The sequence below is a fragment of the Myxine glutinosa genome, chromosome 8 (assembly GCF_964187855.1).
Source record: "Myxine glutinosa chromosome 8, kmMyxGlut1.1, whole genome shotgun sequence".
NCBI classification, from domain to species: domain Eukaryota; kingdom Metazoa; phylum Chordata; class Myxini; order Myxiniformes; family Myxinidae; genus Myxine; species Myxine glutinosa.
In genome coordinates, this window is record NC_136268.1 from 51318731 (window position 1) to 51342060 (window position 23330).

Consider the following 23330-nt stretch of genomic DNA (forward strand, 5'->3'; position numbering starts at 1 on the left):
GTGCTCTATCTCCATATGTGGGTTTCAGAAGGCAGAACAGAGTTTTCGAGGGCTCGAAGTATCGACCTCTGTTTTGTTAAGGGATCATGATTCATGGACCAATTTTGGAAGTTTTGTTGTTTTCAAAGTTTTGCTATGAGGTCTCTTTTCAGGACCGTCACTGACCCCTGGACAGCCTCCAACTGTAGCGGTTTGTTGCAATATTCCCAAGGATGTTTTTAAGATATCCGTGAGGTTCTTTATCATTCCCGTTACTCCAATTATCACTGGTACAATTTCAGCACTCTTTAGATTCCATAATCTGTTGACTTCATATTTGAGATCATGGTATTTGGTAATTTTCTTGATTTCTGCATTGTTTAAGCCAATAATACTGAATTATCTTCAATAACAACGGATCGTCCCCATCCAAAATCAAGATATTTTCTATCTCTATTAACCTACCCATCGCCAGCCCCACATTTTAACCCAGTTTGGCCTTCCAGAGAGTTTGCTCATGTGTCCATATTTTCCACTCTCTGTATTCTCCCCTACGCCTCATTATACCCACAACCCTTATTTGTCCGTCTCCCTCTATTTTGTCATTAGGGAATTGTTGTTGGTGTTGAACTCTCTTTCTGCTGTTACTTTTGTTCTGTTCCGTTCTTGTGTTAAAGATCCTATAGTGTCTTTCGTGAAAGGTGGGCAATAGCTTGCCCACTTTTCATGAAGGACCCCATGGGATCTTTAACGTCCACAAATCAATGCTTGCATAGAAACAGTCATGAAACACTTGGGGCAAAAACTTTCCGTGGTCGACCCCACAAGACGGTGGGAGCAATTGGGTAAAAAATAATTTAAGAAAGAAAACAAAGTTATAAATGCTCAATGTGGTGAAAATGCCACAACAGAAGAGAGTGTGGAGGAAACTTCCAGAAACATTACAACAGAAAGAACCACCGAGGGTTGTATACACTTTACGAAGTATATAATAAAGGGAAATATCTCCACCTATAAGAAAACAGCACAATCTGTAGATTGGTTGAAATTGGATGGTTGAAATCCATCATTGTTTCTGATGTCAAGTCTTTCCCATTTTCTAAAAGTCTGATATCTAACCATCAGTTTGGAATCTGTTGCAGTAACTCAACTCTGGACATGCTTCTGCTCATCTTTCAGCAATGGCTGGAGGCCCTAAATCTCAAAGAAGTGGTCAGGATCTCAAAGAAGTGGTCAGGGCCTGGACTCCCTGGACATATTTTGTGCATTGGACAGTCTGGCATCCTGCTTTGCTTGCCAAGCTCTGGCTGTGGTATAGAAAGCCGCCTGCATTCCTGGATTTCTGACTTCCTCCACTCACGCAGTCAATGCATCCCATCAAGGTAACCCTCTCCTCCCTTCTCCCAATGAAGGCTGGAGTTCCCCAAGACGAGGTTTTTGGCCCAGCCTTGTTTCTCATCTATGATGATGACCTATCTGAAACCTTCGAAAACCCTCTTCCTTTTTGCAGACAAATCCGCATTGTGTTGTACCATCCCTCTGTGCCCAATCCATCTGCTAGGCAGAAAACAGCTGCGTCTCTCTCTCTCTCTTGACCTGGAAATGATTGGCCTCTACTGTGATAAATGGAACATGTCCTTCAATCCCAGAAAATCTGTCTCACCCTATCACACTAAAAGGATCGTCAGTTAATCCACCTATCTATTTTCTTGGTCATTCACTGGGTGAGGTTAATTATATTGAACATCTGGGCCTCACAATTAGCGAAGACCTTTGCTGTACTACCATTTCTTATCATTCCCATTTCTGACCCATGATCTTTATTACCCCTGTTAACCTTCCCTAACTCAACCATCTTGCTTGCTAGCTTCAGCGTTTCCTCTCCTCACTCCTCTCCCCTTTTCCTGTTTTTTCATTCCCCTGATGTTTGTCCCACTGTCAGCTCTTCAACTATCGTTTTTAGCCCCATCTCTCGATGGTAAAGAATTGCTTAAAAAAATAATAAGTTATAGTATCCGGATTCGAATCTTCACCAAAATCAAATCATTTAGTCCTTGTCATACATCTAACTTGCCCATCAAGTTTCGTCCGAAACCGTCCACAAATGTTTGAAATATCCTGCTCAAAGATAAACAAACAGACAAACAAACAGACATGGGTAAAAAGATAACCTCCGTCCACCTATAAGATTAACTGCGGGGGGGGGGGGGGGGGGGGGGGGGAAGAGATCATAAAAATAAGACTGAATGAGAGGGATGATAAACATGAAACACCAAACACACAAATGGTTTCATGGTAAGAGGGGGTAGAGAAACATGTAAAAAGGAGAGGTGTTGATTTGAGTAGGAAAGTTTGCATCAATAATTCAAAGGTAATAATTTTAAACAATCTGGATACGTGTGATTACTGTACTTCAAACGGCTTCAAACACTATGTTATTGTTCCTATTGACAAAAGCAAGTAATAATGTAATGTTTGCATGCAAAACATTCTACATTCAAACACTCTTGGAAGAATAAGCCTTGCAGAATAGACCTTCCAAAACTTTCAAGATAAGTAATGACAAAATCGACTTGATACAGCACCGTATGCAAATCACTCAAAGCGAGAAGGCTGTTCTGTATATAAACACCATAAATTACCATTAATTTGCCACATAACAAAATTGTGCTAAAATACCTCCAGATTTCCATTCCCATTAAAAACGGGAAATGACAATGATTTTCCAGGAACAGCTTGTTAAGCCCCCATGGGTGATCCCACCCATTCTACTCATAAAACGTGGTTCCAGTTCATGACCGCACATGAAGCTTCAGAGTGGCTCGAGATGTTTGTAGTCTTAAGCACATCTCTCAAAAGCTTCAATTCCGCTTCTACATTTTCTACGTCATCCGTGAGGCTCCACTGCTGACCCCACAATGTGTTTGAGTTCAGCTCTTGTGTCCGTACTCTCTCCGTCAATTATGGCTTTTATATCTCTCCCCTCTTGAGCACAAGTGTGACCCAATGAGCAACGTTAACATCTCTTCAAATTCATGTTTCATCAATATGCAGGCTTTGACAACTCTAATTTTCTCCTGCAATGTCTTCTGTACTATTATTGTGATGTCAAGATGTCAATTTTTGCATTTGGTTCAACCATCCTTGTATTTAAAATAGCATTTTGTTCTCCCAAGGTAGTATTTTGTTCATCGATCTTCTTCAAAATAGCCAATATTTGAAGCTGTTGAATAGGAGGGACAACTGTTTCCCCCACCCCTTCTGCGTCAACTAAAGAGTGCTCAACATCCTCTTGTTCATGCATGGATCATGCATTGTGGAAGAGTCTATGGTCATCCAATGCAAATACAAAAAATAATTTGAAAATATACCTAGTATTTGATACTAAAGGTTGCAGTAAAGCACCCTACCAAAATGCACCACAAGAGGGCACTATCTTAGCTCCTGACACCAAATGTAACATGCTCGGGGGTCAGGCAGACCAACAAGGATCTCAAGTGACCATGGCCAAAAATGGCAGCAATCACACCCTGAGCCACGGAGCCAGCCGTGACCTGGATTCTGAGCGGTTGTAGAAAACATGCTTGTCTACCAAATATGAATGAAAGAGGACTCATGCCAAAATGTTGACGACAGAAAACTAGCCTTATTTAAAATTTACACAATTTCCCCAAATTACCTTCAACCTAACCTAAACTGAGCATATACACAAAAACAACAGTTCACAAAATGTTGGCAAAACCTATGAAACAATTCGAGGAGCAGTCACAGAATGCAGGTGTGTTCAGTAGATGTTGTATCAAAGAGTTGATGATTAACTTGATGTTGTAAAGACACTTGCGACTAATATGGGACTTTTGAAATGACATATGGATGCTAAATGAGGCTTTTCACGGATGCGATGTGCGCACGTTTTCAGTGACTTGGTTCTGCCTGAGGGGAACTTTTAACCTGCCAGTTGCCAGTGCGAAATCTGTAATTCAAATCATTTTTTCAAACCGAATTTTCAGCATTTAGAATTTGACGATAGAGTGGCAATTTCAAAATGGTTAACCATAATTGTCCTATTCCTGAATGAAAATCAGGCTCACGGAAATGTTAGGATATATGAGAAATATCTGTGGATGATAGGAGTCGAGTTCCTATCATTTCCTGTTAATGCAATCAACTAGCAGCGGCCGTGGTTATATACAGTGCCTTCAGAAAGTATTCACACCCTTGACTTTTTCACATTTTGTGAATGTGAAATTCACTTTGTCACATTTCACATATATATAAAACATAGTTTGTGTGTGTGTGTGTGTGTGTGTGTGTGTGTGTGTGTGTGTGTGTGTGTGTGTGTGTGTAATGTTACCGATAGACTCCTAAACGGAGAGGCTCACGTGCTTGATATTTGGCATAGACATGGCCATTGAGCCTGGGAAGAAAAAGGCCTACCTAAAAATATTTGACGAGATCCATATTTTTACCTCAGCGCATTTCAGCGAGGAATATTATACACGGAATCTGAGCCGGTGGCAGAGCAGCACGCTGATTCGCTCAGAGAAATCACGTGATGTTCCATCCTTGCCGCCATACTCTCACAGCTACGCGTTCGCACATAATTCAGAGCGAAAAGCGATTGCGTTTTTTCACATTTCAGCGAGGAGCATTGCCATTCACACCACATAGGTTTTTTTTTCTTTCATCTTTAGATCCATATTTTTAGCCATAACGTAGCGAACGTAGCGTAACATAGCGTAGCTAACGTAGCGTTAGCATAACGTAGCGATCCTCGCTCAGGATCTTCGTCAGGTTCGCGAGCGAGTTAGCCAAAACGTAAAAGTGAAAATATATCGAATGACCATTGCCATTCACACCACATAGGTTTTTCTTTCTTTCATCTTTAGATCCATATTTTTTGCCATAACGTAGCGCATTATGGCTCGCTCGAGCTCAAGTTAGCCAATCACCTGGGAGCATGAGGCCACGTTGGCCATGCCCACGACACGACGCAGAGTTGCAATCTTGCGTTTGCGTCGTTTGTTTGATTGCAGAAGTTGCAATCTTCATTACCACGTGTAAACGTAAAAGTGAAAAAAATTGAATTTGTCTACGAGTGAGTGACTGGAAGACTGACTGTGATAAAGGCAATGGCACCGAAGAAAATACATTTGTCGCGTTCAACCTCCCGAGCAAGGAAAATCGCTGATCGGAGACTCCATGAAACCGATGAAGATACTTTTCATCATCGACAAGCCAATCAAGAACGTGTCTCTAGATTCAGACAGCAAGAGACAGAAGATGAGAGAACGGCACGTCTAAACGCCAATCAACAACGTCTGGCGAGGGCCAGACAGCGAGAGACAGAAGATGAGACAGAGGCACGTCTAAACGCCAATCAACAACGTCTGGCGAGGGACAGACAGCAAGAGACAGAAGATGAGACAGAGGCACGTCTGAACGCTAATCAACAACGTGCGGCAAGGGCCAGACAGCGAGAGACAGAAGATGAGACAGAGGCACATCTAAACACCAATCAACAAAGTGTAGCGAGGGCCAGACAGCAGGAGACAGAAGAACAGCACCAAAAACGACTCAACACCTGGCAACCATCAGGCAGACGGCAGCCGGCCATTGCATGGGAGAAGGCTGCATTCAGTTACAATCCGAACACTGACTACTCCTCAAACGTTGATATTGGCTCCATGTCATTCACCTGTCAGTTTTGCCATGCCTTGAAATGGAAGGGAGAAACACCAGGAATGTGTTGCAGGGGAGGCAATGTCCTTTTGCCTTCTCTCCAATCTCCACCGGAACCTTTGAAAGAACTACTTCAATCAACTACGACTCAATCCAGACACTTCCTGAAGGAAATCCGTAATTACAACTTCGTTCCAAATGACTTCGTTTGGAGCAGATCGCGTCGTCACTGAGCAAGGATTCATGCCTACATTCAAGGTGCAAGGCCAGGTATACCACCTCATTGGCTCTATCCACCCTCAACCAGGTGAGCAACCGAAATTTTTACAAATCTATTTTATGGGTGACCACCGAGAAGAAGCTGCCCGACGAGGACAGAACTTCCCCAACCTACGCTCTGAACTAATCCTCGCCTTACAAGATATGCTCCACTCAAATAATGCGCTGGTCAACAGCTTCAAGTCGACATTGGAGAGAATGCCTTCACTTGATTACAAGGTCATAATTCGAGCTGACAAACGTCCTCACGGAGAGCACGAACGTCGGTTTAACGAGCCAGTCAACAATGACGTTGCAGTTCTCATGGTAGGAGAGCAGTACAACAATCGCGACATCGTCCTGCATCTTCGCGACAACAGCACGAAGCGGTTTTCGGAGACTCACCGATTCTATGACGCCCTCCAGTACCCTCTGATTTTCTGGAAAGGACAAGATGGCTATCATTTTGAAGTTGAACAAGCTGGTGGCCGGGGAAAGAAAGTATCTGCGAATGACTTCTATGCCTTCCACATCATGGTCAGAAAGAATTCCACGAATCATATCCTGCAGTGCCGTGATCTGTTCCACCAGTTCATCGTCGACATGTATGCCAAAATCGAAAGTGAGAGACTCCTCTTTATCCGGCTCCACCAACGTCAACTGAGGGCAGAATCGTACGCACACCTCAAGGATGCTGTCAACAATGACGGAGATGTTCAGAACATGGGACAACTGGTCATCTTGCCATCCACGTTCACCGGAGGTCCCCGATACATGCACGTGCGGACCCAGGATGCCATGGCATACGTACGCAATTACGGTCGCCCCGACCTTTTCCTTACCTTCACCTGTAATCCGAAGTGGGAAGAAATTAAGCGAGAGTTGATGATCAACCAGCGGCCAACACATCGCCATGACATTGTCGCAAGGGTATTCCACCAGAAACAGAAGGAACTCATGCAGACGATTAAGAAGGGCAAAGTTTTCGGGACTGTCCGATGCTTCATGTACACCATTGAATGGCAGAAACGAGGCCTGCCCCACATTCTGGTGTGGCTAGAAGAAAAGATCCACGCTTCCAATGTAGACTCTTTTATCAGTGCTGAACTTCCAAACCCTGATGAGGATCCAGAGCTGTTCAACATCGTCAAAACGCAGATGGTGCATGGCCCTTGCGGCCGGCTGAATCCATCGTCTCCGTGTATGAAGGACGGTAAATGCACCAAGCGATATCCTAGGGCATTTCTCAAGGAAACGCAGACTGGTCTGGATGGATACCCACTTTACCGGAGGAGAAAGCCTGAAAGCGGTGGATCTGAAACATCTATTTCAATTTCCGAGACCAGAAGCATAGACGTTGACAACCGATGGATTGTACCATACTGTCCACTTCTCTCTAAAATGTTCAAGGCTCATCTCAATGTTGAGTTCTGCAACTCAGTGAAATCAATCAAATACGTGTGCAAATACGTCAACAAAGGTTCGGACATGGCGATGTTCGGCCTTCAGAGGAACAAAAACGACGAGATTGAGTCATATCAGCTGGGGCGTTACGTCAGTAGTAACGAAGCTATCTGGAGAGTTCTCAACTTCCCTATCCACGAACGCTACCCAACCGTTGTACACCTTTCCGTACATCTTGAGAATGGCCAGAGAGTGTATTTCACAGAAGGCAACGCAAGGCAAAAAGCAGCAGAACCACCAAGTTGAACTACACTTACCGCATTCTTCCAATTGTGTCAACAAGACGAATTCGCCAAAACACTCATCTACAATGAAGTCCCACAGTACTACACCTGGGTGGTTGGCAGTAAGACGTGGAAAAGACGTACACAAGGAGCACGAGTTGTGGGACATCCCGACATTCGCCGTTCAGATGCAATTGGACGAGTCTACACTGTACATCCAAACAATTTCGAATGCTTCTTTCTGCGCCTTCTACTCCATCATGTCAAAGGACCCATCTCTTTCCAAGAACTGAGAACGTTCAACGGCCAGGTTTGCGACACCTTCCGCCAAGCCTGCCACCTGCATGGCCTTCTGGAGGATGACAGCCACTGGGATGCCACTCTAGAAGAAGCAGCAGTCTCACGCTCTCCAGCCCTGTTGAGAAATCTTTTTGCCATCATGCTACAAACTTGCGGTCTCTCCAATCCGGTACAACTGTGGAATAACCATCGTGACGATCTCAGCGTGGACATTCTCCACAGGGCAAGACAGGTTCATGCTGAAGCAGACTATTCCGATGCGATCTACAATGAAGCCTTAGTACTCATAGAAGACAAACTGCTTTCTCTTGGAGGACATTCGCTGGAGGTCATTGGCCTTCCTGTAACACAGCGACAACAGAATCACCTGGCTCGGGAAGTACTCCGAGAGACTTCATACAACGCACAAGAGTTGGAAAACTACATCAATGAAAACGAGCCAAGACTGACAGTGGAGCAAGAACAGATCTACAATTCTACATGCAAGTGCTGGCGAGCATACACTCTTCTGAAGGTGGATTGTTCTTTCTGGACGCACCTGGAGGCACTGGAAAAACGTTCCTTATGAACCTCCTCCTGTCAAAAATCAGGCAGAAAAAGATGATTGCTCTGGCTGTTGCCTCTTCCGGAATTGCTGCCACTCTTCTCCCCGGGGGCCGGACCGCCCACTCAACCTTCAAGCTCCCCCTCAACCTCACTAACACAGAGCAGCCAATGTGCAACATCTCCAAGTCATCGGCTGTCACAGAGGTATTTCGGCAATGCCAACTCATTGTCTGGGACGAGTGCACAATGTCTCACAGAGTTGCACTGGAGGCAGTGGACCGCACACTGCAAGATATTCGAAACGATCAGACTGTCATGGGAGGCATTACTCTTCTGATGGCAGGGGATTTCCGACAGACCCTGCCCGTCATACCACGCGGAACCAAGGCAGATGAACTTTGTTCCTGTATAAAGGCATCTCCTCTAGGGTCAAAAGTGATGAAGATGAAACTCAGCACAAACATGCATGTCACCCTTCATGGAGATGTAGCCGCAGGCGCCTTTTCAGTGAAGCTGTTACAGATCGGAAACGGAGATTTGGAGACGTGCCCTGAAGATGGACTGGACATCGTACCATGCGGCAACAATGTCACCACGGCTGACGAACTCAAGGCGAACGTCTTCCCCAACATCCCCGCCAACTACCAAAATCACTCCTGGCTTGGTGAAAGGGCAATTCTAGCCCCAAAGAACGATGCAGTGGACAAAATCAATTTGGATCTTCTGCAGACTATTCCTGGGGATCTAAGAACTTACCGATCTGTCGACTCAATCCAAAACCACCACGAGACTGTCCATTACCCGTTAGAGTTCCTCAATTCGCTACAGCCTCCGTGTGTGCCTCCCCACATACTCCATCTAAAGGAAGGTGCTCCAATCATGCTCGTGAGAAATATCGATCCTACAAAACTGTGCAACGGCACATGACTGGCTATCAAAAAGTTGATGCCTCACGTAATTGAAGCCAACATACTTACGGGAAACTATAGCGGGGAACAGGTCTTCATTCCGAGGATACCAATCATACCATCTGATCTGCCATTCGAGTTCAAAAGGCTCCAATTCCCCGTACGGCTCAGCTTTGCCATGACCATCAACAAGGCGCAAGGACAATCTCTCAAGGTGGTCGGACTGAACCTCGATTCCCCGTGCTTCTCCCATGGCCAACTATACGTAGGATGTAGTCGGGTAGGACAAGAGAACAATCTATACATCCTATCCGAACAAGGAAGGACAAAGAACATTGTTTACAAGGAAGCACTGCGTAATTAACTTCGTGTCTGGTGTGTTGTGATGATTGTGGGAATATCGATTCTGATTCTGATTCTGATCTGATTTTTATGTGTATTTATGTGTATTTTATGTGATTTTATGTATTTATGTGTATAAAAAAAACACACACAAAAAAAGGCACGAATGAAAATAGTTAATTACTCCGACACATTTAGCTGCGGTGATTGAAAAATCACCGGACAATTGTTGCTGTTTTGATGCTTTTTACCGCTGTTTTGATGCTTTTACATTGCTGTTTTGATGCTTTTTCACTGCTGTTCTGATGCTTTTTCACTGCTGTTTTGATGCTTTTTCACAGCTGTTCTGATGCTTTTTTGCCGTTTTTTTTAAATATAAAAATCTCATTAAAAAAAAAAATCCCCAAAAAATCTCACAATGATGACATATAATTCACAGAAAACGTTGAAGCAACCACGTAATATTGCGGTGATGTTTAACTCTGAGTGAGAATAGTTCTAAATTTAAAAAACTTTCATCTGATATTTGTGATTTATTTCAAACAAACTGTATTTCCCATCTACACGGCCATGTATTCCTATTAACGTTATGTAAAGTACATAAATTGTGTGGATTACATCATTTGTGGATGTGATCAATAATTGCCAGTAACCATCTATATCCCTCCCCTCCCCTTCCCTCCTCCCCTCCCTTTCCCCCTCCCCCCTCCCCCTACCCTTCCCCATCCACCCTTCCCCCTCCCCCTCCCCTCCCTCCTACCCCTTCCCCCTCTCCGTTCCCCTCCCCGGCAATGCCGGGTACTTCTGCGAGTGTATATATACACAAAGAATTAAGTTAAGCACCCCCCCCGTTTTTTTACAACCTCGCACATTACAAGTTTGTTGTCGTCAAAACAGTGTAATATACCCATGATATTGCTATATTTTCTGGAGAAGTGATATTATGGTCACATAAAAACATAACAATCATGCCGTTTTCAATATTTTATTCTGAATAATTTAAGGTGAAATTTTTTGGGAATTTTCAGCATATTTTCACCTCAATTTAAGTATGGAGCTATAGGTCCATCACGGACAGTGTGGATGACGTTTATGTTTTCTAACGTACAGTCATTGTTCTGAGAAGACCTCTAGCGATCTTTGCGTCAATAACGTGTGTAGGACCCACGTGATCGGATCACTGACTCAACCAATCACTTTTTTTCACTTTGATCACTCAATTTCATCAATGGATAATTGCTAATGTCATACCAATCATTATTTGATCTCACATACCTTAGAATATATGCCAATGTATACATATACACAAAGAATATATATTAGGGGGTGCTTACCTTAATTCGTTGTGTAGGGGTGCTTAACTTAATTCTTTGTGTATATGTATGTATGTATGTATGTATGTATGTATGTATGTATGTATGTATGTATATATATATATATATATATATATATATATATATATATATATATATATATATATATATATGTATATGTGTGTGTGTGTGTGTGTGTGTGTGTGTGTATATATATATACAGTATATATATATATATATATATATATATATATACACAAAGAATTAAGTTAAGCACCCCCCCCGTTTTTGTACAACCTCGCACATTACAAGTTTGTTGTCGTCAAAACAGTGTAATATACCCATGATATTGCTATATTTTCTGGAGAAGTGATATTATGGTCACATAAAAACATAACAATCATGCCGTTTGCAATATTTTATTCTGAATAATTTAAGGTGAAATCTTTTGGGAATTTTAGGCATATTTTCACCTCAATTTAAGTATGGAGCTATAGGTCCATCACGGACAGTGTGGATGACGTTTATGTTTTCTAACGTACAGTCATTGTTCTGAGAAGACCTCTAGCGATCTTTGCGTCAATAACGTGTGTAGGACCCACGTGATCGGATCACTGACTCAACCCTACGTCTCATAGACCCTGTAAGCCGTCGTATGCGTTGCTGTGGCAGGTTGAACCCCCTCGAGCACGTTTGGGACATGTTGGGACGACAAATTGCGAAGATGGTCCCTCCAATAGCCAATCTGGATGAATTGGAACGTGCATTACATCGGGAATGGAACAACCTGCCACAGCAACGCATACGACGGCTTACAGGGTCTATGAGACGTAGGGTTGAGTCAGTGATCCGATCACGTGGGTCCTACACACGTTATTGACGCAAAGATCGCTAGAGGTCTTCTCAGAACAATGACTGTACGTTAGAAAACATAAACGTCATCCACACTGTCCGTGATGGACCTATAGCTCCATACTTAAATTGAGGTGAAAATATGCCTAAAATTCCCAAAAAATTTCACCTTAAATTATTCAGAATAAAATATTGAAAACGGCATGATTGTTATGTTTTTATGTGACCATAATATCACTTCTCCAGAAAATATAGCAATATCATGGGTATATTACACTGTTTTGACGACAACAAACTTGTAATGTGCGAGGTTGTACAAAAACGGGGGGGGTGCTTAACTTAATTCTTTGTGTATATATATATATATATATACAGTGATCCCTCGTTTATCGCGGGGGTTACGTTCCAGAACCCCCCGCGATAGACGAAAATCCGCGAAGTAGCGACCATATTTTTATTTTATTATTTATATATATTTTAAAGCTTTATGACCCTCCCCACACTCTTATTAACCTTTCCCACACTCTTATTAACCTTTCCCACACTCTTATTAACCTTTCCCACACTCTTATTAACCTTTCTCACACTCTTATTAACCTTTCCCATACTCTTATAAACACTTCCTATACTCTTAAACACTTTTTACACTCTTAAACATACGTAATTTTAACAACATATAAAATTCTAATGGGTACTCACCATTGAAGATACTGTAGCGACCCATGGGTTCCCCAAGCAAGACCAGCATTAGAATCTCCTTGCTGCAGCCGGTGACGTCACCGGCGGGGATCCCCGGCGCCAGAGTGGCTGGTCACGTGACTGCCAAAGCGCGCGCGTGCGGGTATAATCAGCTACACCTGTTGATCACGTGACCACCGAAGCACGCCACGCTTGAGAGGCTGGCTTTCGGTTTCTGGTTGTGCTTTATAATGCAGCCCGATAAACGGGCTTTTCAGTGTTCCCGAGTTGGTTTTGAGAATAAATATCTTCTCGGACGAGTTTGTGTCTTGCCCGTCATTTCGTCCGTATCAAGAAAGAGCCCCGGCTCTTCAATACGACAACTTGCGTGATGAAGATGATTATGAATTAGCTGTGCAGTACTGATGACGATGAAGGTGATGACGATGATGAATGTACTGCACAGCCAGAAAGAGCATTACAGTTACCCATTACGTGGGTAACTAGCGCAAGTGGAAGCTGCCGCATCTGCGTTTTCCATACGCACGACTCTTTGTCCACTCTTCTACTGTACACTATGTACAGTATTTTATTTCTTGTAATATGTTTTAATTACTGTATTTTTCTTATTTTTTTACGTTTTAAAATTTTTTAGGCTAGAAAATGCTTATTTTACCACAAAAATATTTAAAATAATAGTATATAAAAATACATTTATACCGCAAAATCCCGCGATATAGCGAAAAATCCGCGATATAATTTTACATATACTAGCGAGAAAAACCCGCGATGTACCGAAGCCGCGAAAAGTGAACCGCGATATAGCGAGGGATGACTGTATATATATATATATATATATATATATATATATATATATATATATATATATATATATACAATGAAACCTTGACTTACGAGTTTAATTCGTTCTGTGACCGAGCTCGTAACTCAATTTGCTCGTTTCTCAAATTAAATTTCCCCATTAAAATGAATTGAAATGCTATTAATCCGTTCCAGCCCCCCAAAAACCACACCAATTTTTAAAAAAATATATATTAAAAAATATCTCGCGCTTTATATTTCACCTGTATGCAGCATACAAGTTGGCAGGATGGCCTGGACTGGAGGTACGCACACTTGACTCTAAACTGTCCAGCCTGGGTTTGAATCCCGACCCAGCTATAACCTGTCATGTCGGTGTTTCACAGGCAGGGTGATTCATCAATGTGTGTACCGCTAAACTGGGCGCCCCGTTTGCGTCCCATTAGTTGTTGGATGTTAAGGATCTCACCGTTTCTTCCACAAAAAGAAGGCAAGCTATCGCCGGCACTCTGAACAAGTTGTGGCCTGGCATGCTCTTCTCCTCTGCCGTTATATACGTCCTCCTCGGCATCTTTTTCCAGAAGAGCCCTGTCTCGTCACAGTTGAAGATTTGCTGGGGGATGTATCCTTCGGCTTCTATCAGTTCGGCAAAAGTTATAATAAAATCTTCAGCTGCCTTCACATCCGAGCTTGCTGCCTCACCATGCCTGACGACGGAGTGAATGCCGGTCCTCTTCTTAAAATTATCAAACCATCCCCGACTGGCTTTGAATGACTCTTCCGATGCCTCGTCCGTTGATGTTCCCGCCGTCTGCTGAACCAAATCCCCGTAAATGTCTCGTGCCTTCTCACAGATGATGCTCTCGGTCACGGTATCTCCTGCGAGCTGCTTCTCCGTCAACCACACAAACAACAACTTCTCCATCTCTTCATGGACAGAGGTCCGGAGCTTTGAAATAATCGTAACGCCCTTGGCTGGCGTTATAGCCTTTATCGACTCCTTCTGCTTCAAAATCGTACATATCATAGAAGTACTACGATCGTACTGCCTCGCCAAGTCGACAACACGCACACCTCGCTCATGTTTTTCGACGATTACGTGTTTTATATCCAAGCTCGCTCGCTCGTAACTCAGATCTCGGCTCGCATCACAAAGCAAAAAATCGACCGAGCCACGGCTCGTATCTCGGAAAATATATATATATATATATATATATACATATATATATATATGTATATATATATATATATATATATATATATATATGTATGTATGTATGTATATATATATATATATGTATGTATATATATATATATATATATATATATATATATATATATATATATATATATATATATATATATATATACAGTATATATATATATATATATATATATATATATATATATATATATATATATATATATATATATATATAACTGCGAGAAATAGCAGAAACTCCACAATAGGAGCAGGGTGCCTCATTTGCATTAATTAACTAATTGGAAGAAATTAAATAAGTAGTGGACGTAGCTTCAAGACGGTCGGTCTTTAATTTTCAGACAAGCTTGTCTGAAAGAACAGCAGGCATGCAAACAAGACAGGTATGTATGAAGTCGATATATGAATAAAATACATACAAAAAGCAGAGTATCGTTAATGCTCACTCACCCTCCTCGAGTTCAACAAACATGAGCTACAGTTGAGCGAGTTAGTGCGAAAGTAAATAAAGTTTTGCTTTATTAGTAATAGCAAAGCACCCACAGCCCCACAGCAACGAAACTAAGATTCCAGGCTTCCATAAATGTACAGCAAAAACAAATGTATTGTTACGTTTATGGGGGTAGGTAATGAAATACTGTAGTCGAGGTAGAATTGTATGGAGTAGCGTGCTCCGTATGCCGTGAAGCAACCTCGATGTATTTAAGTTAGGACCGGATGTCCGTGTAAGTGTTATTTGTCTGCATGTGAGGGATGGAGCTATGCTAATTATTTAGGGCCGATGGATAAATTCCCAGTGTGTAATTGCCCTTCGTTCTTATAAAGCACACCCGGCTAGCCATGCGACCGGCCCATGATTAAAATAACATAATCGCCGACGGTACCCAGACACTACGACACCACCAAGCCGAAACTTATCGATGGGCGCCAAGTTTGGCCGTGAGGCCATACCCCGAAGGACGGTGGGTTGGGACGATTCGACGGCGCTCGGTGATTGGAGCGCGGGTGACGTCAGAGAGAACGTTCGAGACAGTCGGAGCAAAAAGGGAAAGCACCGCCATTTTCTCCCTCTCTTGGCCTGGGCTCTGGGTACGAGCAGTCGCATTCTCTCTCTCTGTTCCGGGCGTTGGTGAAGATGGATGCATCTCCCTTTCTCTCTTGGTGTTGGCTCGTGACGGCTGCGCTTCGTGTCGTGCGTGCCTGGGAAGTTCGGAGCTCGGTGCAGCCGAACGAGAAGGACCCGACTTCGCGCCATTGTGTGTTTTCCCGTGCCGGGACACGGAACCTGTGATGGCCCCAAACCGTCGTGGAGAGCGGAGCTGAGTACCAACCAACACACCACACCACATTAATTTTTACTTTTGTTTTCCCCTTGTGTTGTAATTGTGTCTGAGTGGAGGATCCTCATTTAGGAATGTGAATTTACCGCACATTCCTTTTGTTATCCTGGCATTTATTTTCATTAAACCCATTATTTATTGCATTTCTTTGTCGTGCCTGTCTTGTACGTTTATTTGTTCGTGGGTTCGGATAAACCGCCGTCGTGTCCGTTCATGCAGGTAAGCCCTTGCTACCCTCCACCCCCGCGTGTGCAAAAGGAACCGCCATAATTGGGTATACGCCTCGGAGTAAAGCTCGTTTGGTCATCTGTCGCCTAAGGTCTTCACTACAGGGGTAGACGCAACAGTATTATTCACAAGCATTTATTAGAAGGAAACAAATTCTGCAGTTCTAGCACTGGATAGAAGTTCCCCATCACCTACTATATGGACTGTAAATCTACATGGGTCATATACCTAATCACTCGTCAAAAGTGCACCACACAATATGATGGAAAAACGGAAAACACACTCCGCACACGCTTTAATAACACACGGTCAGAGATCAGTAACTTTCAACCAATCAGGGTAAATCTCTCCCTTACATTATACATTTTAATCAACCAGATCACTCTATAAACGATATTCAAATCTCTGCCATTGAATCAATTACAAATCGATCACACACCATAATTTTGAGACGTGAGTGTTTTTGGATGCACAAACTTCGGACAAAATTCCCTCATGGCATAAATTTTGACGATTAACAGATGTTCCAACTCATTCAATCCACCTCAACTCATTCAACTCATTCACCGGAAATCATTCACTTCATTTTCTCATAAACATCCCTTTTACCTTTATATATGTCGCTAACAAATGTAGGCAGAGTATTTATATAAATATAAATAGTATATGAATGTGTGCTTGGATGTGTTTATATATGTACGCATGCACAAACTAACGTAAAACTGTAACGTAAAACTAACGTAAAACGAACTGTAGCTCACTTTCGTTGAACTCGAGGAGGGTTAGTGAGCATGAAAAATACTCTGCTTTTTGTGTGTATTTTATTCATTTATCAACGTCAAATATACCTTGCTTATATGCATGTCTGCTGTTCTTGTAGACCAATAAGAAGACCTGTTGGTCGAAAGCTTGTCTGAAAACTAAAGATCGACCGTCTTGAAGCTATGTCCACGACATATATATATATATATATATATATATATATATATATATATATATATATGTATATACAGTCACGTGAAAAAGTAAGTACACGCCATGTAAAGTTTTGACTTTTTCAACATATTTCAACATATAGCTATTTGATCTTCATTTCAACAATATTGATAGATAAAGGTGATATAATATAACAAATATCATGAAACATTTACATTTTTTAGTCCATTGTATAATTTAAATAAACATAAATGCAAATTTCGCATGTGGAAAAAGTAAGTACACCCCTACATTTATCACTACTTCAAATACCTAAAATTAGAATCAGGTGCACCAGCTCAGGTGCAAATGACAAGAACATCGTTCGAGAGGATCTTGGAGGAACCTGTCTTATTTAAACCTCAGACATTTCGTTTGGTTTGCTCTTTGTTGTTGAAATGTGTGGCATCACCATGCCCAGATCAAAAGAGCTCTTTGAGGCCTTCAGAAAGAAGGTTATAGATGCCTACGAGCCTGGGAAGGGATTTAAAAAGATCTCCAAAACATTTGAAATCAATCATTCGACTGTCCCGAAGATCATCTACAAGTGGAGAAGATTCCAAACAACTGCCAACTTGTTCAGGCCAGGCCGCCCCAGCAAGTTCAGCCCGAGAGCAGACCACATGATGCTGAAAGAAGTCTCTAAGAACCCCAGAATGTCATCACGGGACCTAAAGGTAGCTCTTGCCACTGTTGATGTCAAAGTGCATGAGTCTACCATTAGAAAGAGGCTGCACAAATTTGATCTACATGTGAGGTGTGCCAGGAGGAAACCGTTGCTGTCCAGAAAGAACATCAGGGCAAGACTAAAGTTTGCCAATGAACACCTAGGCAAAGACCAGCACTTCTGGAACAATGTGCTCTGGACAGACGAGTCAAAGGTAGAGCTATTTGGCCACAGTACCAGAAGACATGTTTGGCGAAAACCAAAGACAGCATTTGACCACAAGAACCTGATACCAACTGTAAAGCATGGTGGTGGAAATATTATGGTTTGGGGCAGCTTTGCTGCATCAGGGCCTGGGCAGCTCACCATCATAGAATCCACTATGAATTCTTCATTGTACCAGAGGGTGCTTGAGGATAATTTAAGGTCATCTGTTAGAAAGTTGAAGCTCAACCAAAGGTGGACATTGCAACATGACAATGACCCGAAACATACCAGTAAATCCACCAAGGAATGGCTGAAAAGAAAGAAATGGAGGGTTCTGGAATGGCCAAGTCAAAGCCCAGATCTAAATCCCATCGAGATGTTGTGGGGGAATTTGAAACGAGCTGTGCATGCAAGAAACCCCTCAAACATCGCACAGCTGAAATAATTCTGCATGGAGGAGTGGGCAAAAATTTCTCCCAGTCAATGTCAGAGAGTGGTAGACATTTATAAGAAACGCCTACTTGAGATTGTTTCTACCAAAGAGGGCAATACCACCTATGAGAGCCAAGGGTGTACTTACTTTTTCCACATGCAAAATTTGCATTTATGTTTATTTAAATTATACAATGGACTACAAAATGAAAATGTTTCATGATATTTGTTATATTATATCACCTTTATCTATCAATATTGTTGAAATGAAGATCAAATAGCTGTATGTTGAGATATGTTGAAAAAGTCAAAACTTTACATGGGGTGCACTTACTTTTTCACGTGACTATATATATATATATATATATATATATATATATATATATATATATATATATATATATATATATACACCCCTATATATATATATATATATATATATATATATATATATATATATATATATATAGTCACGTGAAAAAGTAAGTGCACCCCATGTAAAGTTTTGACTTTGTAAAGTAATATATATATATAGTTATGTAAGTTATATATATATATATAAATATATATATATATATATATGTATATATATATATATATTGTAATTTTGTTTGATAAATGGCACATGATTTGCCTTGCCAGTTCACCTGGAGCAACCGTTCAACATTGAGCTGTGAAGAAAAGCTTTAATCGGCCGTACTTGGGCATGGTCTAGCATGAGGAGGTAGCCGTCTGGAGTGTATTGTATTCTGATCAGACAGCTATTGCCCAAGCGATAATATAAACAATGATATTGTTGCGGTTTTAGAACCCACACTTGTTGTAAATAAATAATTACTTGTAAATATCCCATGACATTAAAGGTTAAAGGTAGCACCCTTAGTTAGGCACAGCAACACGTAGGCCACCTTAGAAATTCCAGTTATTTCATTATTGTGTTTTAGATAAGGCAGTGTTTCCAATAGTTGAATCTGCGTTGCATCAATCAAATAAGGAGTAGGCCCTTTCATCCATTTTGCCAACCTCTCTCTCCCAATTCTGTTACGCGCCATTGTTAGCGTTCACTCAGGCGCCGCCATTGACCATGCGGTCGGCTCGAGGAAGAAGGGGGCGGGACGCCAATGAAAAGGTGTGGCCTGTCAACTAGCCGTCAAAGGCATGGCCGGTAAGCCCCCACCAGCCAACCAGGGCTGATGTAAGATCACCGACGGGCCTGGCCTTTGTGGAGCGCGGAGTGATCTTGGCGCGCGTTATAAAAGCGCGAGCGCAGAGCCCTTTTACGGACTTCTACGACAGGACTGCGCAGAGATGTCTGATCGTAAAGGACTCATTCAGTGGCGCTCATGAAAAGGGACTATTGGGAAAGGCCCTTTATTGAAGGACTGCTTTCTATGGTACTGCGCAGAAGAACCCCCTGTAACGGGACTGATCCAGGAGCGCACATTGCGAAAGGACTCACTCGCTGACGCTGTAAGAGAACCTTGGAGAGGGTGCGTTTGGCACAGCCATACAATTATTACGTACGCTGAAGGACACGAGCCTCCTCCCCGCCATATGTAAGGTCCGCTCGCGTTCCACCATACGCGGAGCTGCCTGCCGGGTTTCGCCCGCGGGACCGGAGCCTGGACCCCATCGCCTGGACCATCTACCTGGACCTTCCACCCTACCAGCTACAATCCCCGTGTGAGTGCGTATGTTTGTCTGGGGTCGTAAGTTAAGACTGTGTAGTTAAGACTGCCCTGTGTCCTGCTTCTGCTTCTTCTTCTTCTTCTTCTTCTTCTTGTACATTCTTTCCTTTCCTCTTCTTTTTGGTTTGTAAATAAATTACCTTGTTCTTTCTTGGTTTTCCCAAATCCGATCGCATCCGTCCTTTCTTTCAATTGAGTACCTGTGGCACGATTCGGAACCGCTCAAAATCGGGTTAGACATTGTTAACGGCCTGAGTCGTGGCTCACTTCGCTCGGCGTGTCCACTAACGCCGCGGTGCGGGCGGGGCTCATTTCCTCGCTTCCCGGAAGGCGCTGGTAATTAGGTAATAGGAACAATTCGGCCTACACCCTATTCAGCGCCGACCGGAAGTGACGTCATAGCTCCAGGACTCGGGGCGGCCAGCTTAAAGGACAAGGGGATTAATCCCCCCTTGATAAGGGGAGCGCCGACCCCCGAGATCCGTAACAATATATTATTTATTTGTCGTTTTTACAAAATGTAAAAGGATGAGGCAATGATTTGCGAAAAACGAGGTAAACAAGGTAGTTATTACGAAAGTTATTATACTTTAAGGAATGCACTTTACTTAATGATATGCCATTACCCACACCCACTAAGGTGTGATTGGCACATATCACCATGGCCACACCCCCACAATGCTGATTGGCAGGCATGGTCCCACCCACTCTCGTTTTCCTTCCTATTACTATGCATAGAAATACCGCTTTGCTTACGTTTTGCGGAATCCTTTCAAGTTATGAAAATTGACTAATTATGGACTTTCACACAATAAAATGCAGTAAATGCATGTTTAAACTTGTCCTGAGCTTAAAACAATTTTGAGTTTGGCTCTCCAAAGAAAAGAAGAAGAAGAATATGAATTACAAAACGGCTATTTTGGGTCATTTATGTATTTTGGTTGTAAAAAAGTTTAATTAATGTTATTGGATATTAAATCCTTCACAGATGACTGGTAGGTACTTTATAGGTTTATAAGTTTGTATATTCGTTGATGTTTTTCAGAATTTGTGTTGTATTAAACCAATGGAGTGCCCGGGTCATCACTACATATGAGGTCCAACGACGTCCTGATAATTCTCACAACAAATAACACTTGGCTACTTGAAAAAGAAAAGAAAAAAAACTTCCATCAATCTGAATAACTGCAGTTGCCAAAAATTATAGTTGCATAATTGAGGACTGTTCACAGCCCAACTAAAAGCTTTGGGTAACTAGCACATCCGCCCCTGGGGAAAAAACCGTCTTGCTAAACAACATGCAACAGTGGATGAGACATATGTATACTGCCGACTTCACCCACAAAACACACCGAACGGATCAATCATTACCACTAAGTCGTGTTTCAAAGCAAATGCGAAAGCAGGACTGCATGATTTCGCACACCGACTCGTTGTTGAGGTGGGACCCAATCTCCGTCAGCAGCAGCATTCGCAACACCTGCACAACATTATCAGAAGAGGAGGGGCAGGTCAGACACACGATGTGTAACCACAACCCCATCATACTTTCCATTGCAACTCTTTCAGATGCAGCAATTGATAACGACAACATAACATTGACATGTGACCCAGAATTTCCAGCTGGTGTAAACATTCAAAAAAGTCAACAAGGCTAGCTAGAGTACACACAAATAATTTTTTTTAAAGGGGTGTAATTGCTAATTGAAGTGTTGGTACCCAATGACTAGTTTTTTGTTTTTTTGTTTTTTTTTGTATACAGAATCGAGGCTCGTGAAAGAGCTAACATTTATCAAACAAACAAATCAAACAAACAAGCAAACAAAGTATATAAAAAGGGGAGCGGTAGACAAGATGGGGAGAGAAGGGGAGGAAGCACACAAACACAACATTTGAGAGCAGGGACATCGGGAGATGTGTGGGAGGGATAGGGCTTGGGGGGAGGCAGGATAGGTATAAAAAACAAGGACACCAAGGACTTCCAGGAAAGAAGTTGGTATTTCAAAAAAGTGGATTTGGGGTGAAATTAGCGGGGGTAGAAAAGATCAAGGTTTTGGATTGGGGAAGATAAGAGATGGTGGTGAACAGCTGTTTTAAAGACCTGGAGGGAGGAGTGGAATTGAAGAGAGTGAAGGAGTTTGTTCCAGAGGCGGGAGAAAAGAGGAATGAAGGATTGAAGGTGAGCAGAGAGTCTTGTTTTAAACTATTAGAAAGAGCGAAAGTAGTCAAGGACAGAGCTACTGTACAACCCATCATTTAGTCACCTCTTCACAATTATTTACACGTCATATCAGTGGAAGATGAAACAAAGGTGCGTAAGACTGAGCACACCATCAACATCAACAATCTGCATGCTCAATCCCAGCTCACAACTGGTGTGATCTGTTATTCTATCAATGTACAGGAGTTGTGTACTTCTGGTTCAGTGCTCTAATCCTGCCCACTCATGCTTCGAGATTCTGATCAACATATACTTAAACCATACTGGTAGGTGGACAGGATATATATTTTGAGCAAAAAGCCACAAGTGAAAATGGATGTGCGTGTTGTTGTTGGGCAGCAATTGAGCAGACTATCAATGCTGTTGTGCTCGAGAAATACTCGTTTTTCACCTTGCATTGGGGTTTGTGACCCAGAAATGCAAAAGTGATGACCCAAGGAAGGGCAATTGTGTGGCTGGGTTTGAGATCAAATTATGTCCGTGGGTCACATAATAAAACATCACCTGAGGCAAACTTTGCTCTCTGCTGTTTGTTACAGAATTGGTTGTGCTGTATTTTTTGCCGACGTTTTATTTTATTTTAGTTAGCTGTTTTATGTCCTTTGGATAATGGATAATCCTAAGTGCTTGAATCTAACATTCAGAGTTTAAAAAAAAAAAACAGTAATTATAAGGACGAGAGTCGGTCTGCACAGACCTGAGTATCATGGAGTCGCTAAAGTTGGTGGAGAACATGAGTGAGGTGCATGAATAAGTTGGTGCCGCACGATTCTCCAAATGCAAGCCACGTTTAGTAAACTGTATAACTTGCAAACCCACCGAGTGTGTGCAGGTGTGTGTGTGTGTGTGTGTGTGTGTGTGTGTGTGTGTGTGTGTGTGTGTGTGTGTGTGTGTGTGTGTGTGACCATGCGTGTGCACGTGCTCGATGGCCTAAAGCAGGGGTAGCACAATTGTATTTAAGCTGACAAATTTCACGGCTTTG

General features: G+C 42.3%; 1 protein-coding gene across 7 annotated transcripts in view; it reads right to left on the reverse strand.

Annotated features, from left to right (window-relative positions):
• Nucleotides 1-23330, reverse strand: part of GBF1 (golgi brefeldin A resistant guanine nucleotide exchange factor 1) — a 430048-nt gene that overhangs the window by 193494 nt on the left and 213224 nt on the right. For all 7 annotated transcript variants that reach the window (XM_078783293.1, XM_078783294.1, XM_078783296.1 and 4 more), the window contains one exon: nt 21499-21607. In XM_078783293.1, the coding sequence (XP_078639419.1) occupies nt 21499-21607 (109 nt within the window). The remainder of the gene's footprint in view (nt 1-21498; nt 21608-23330) is intronic.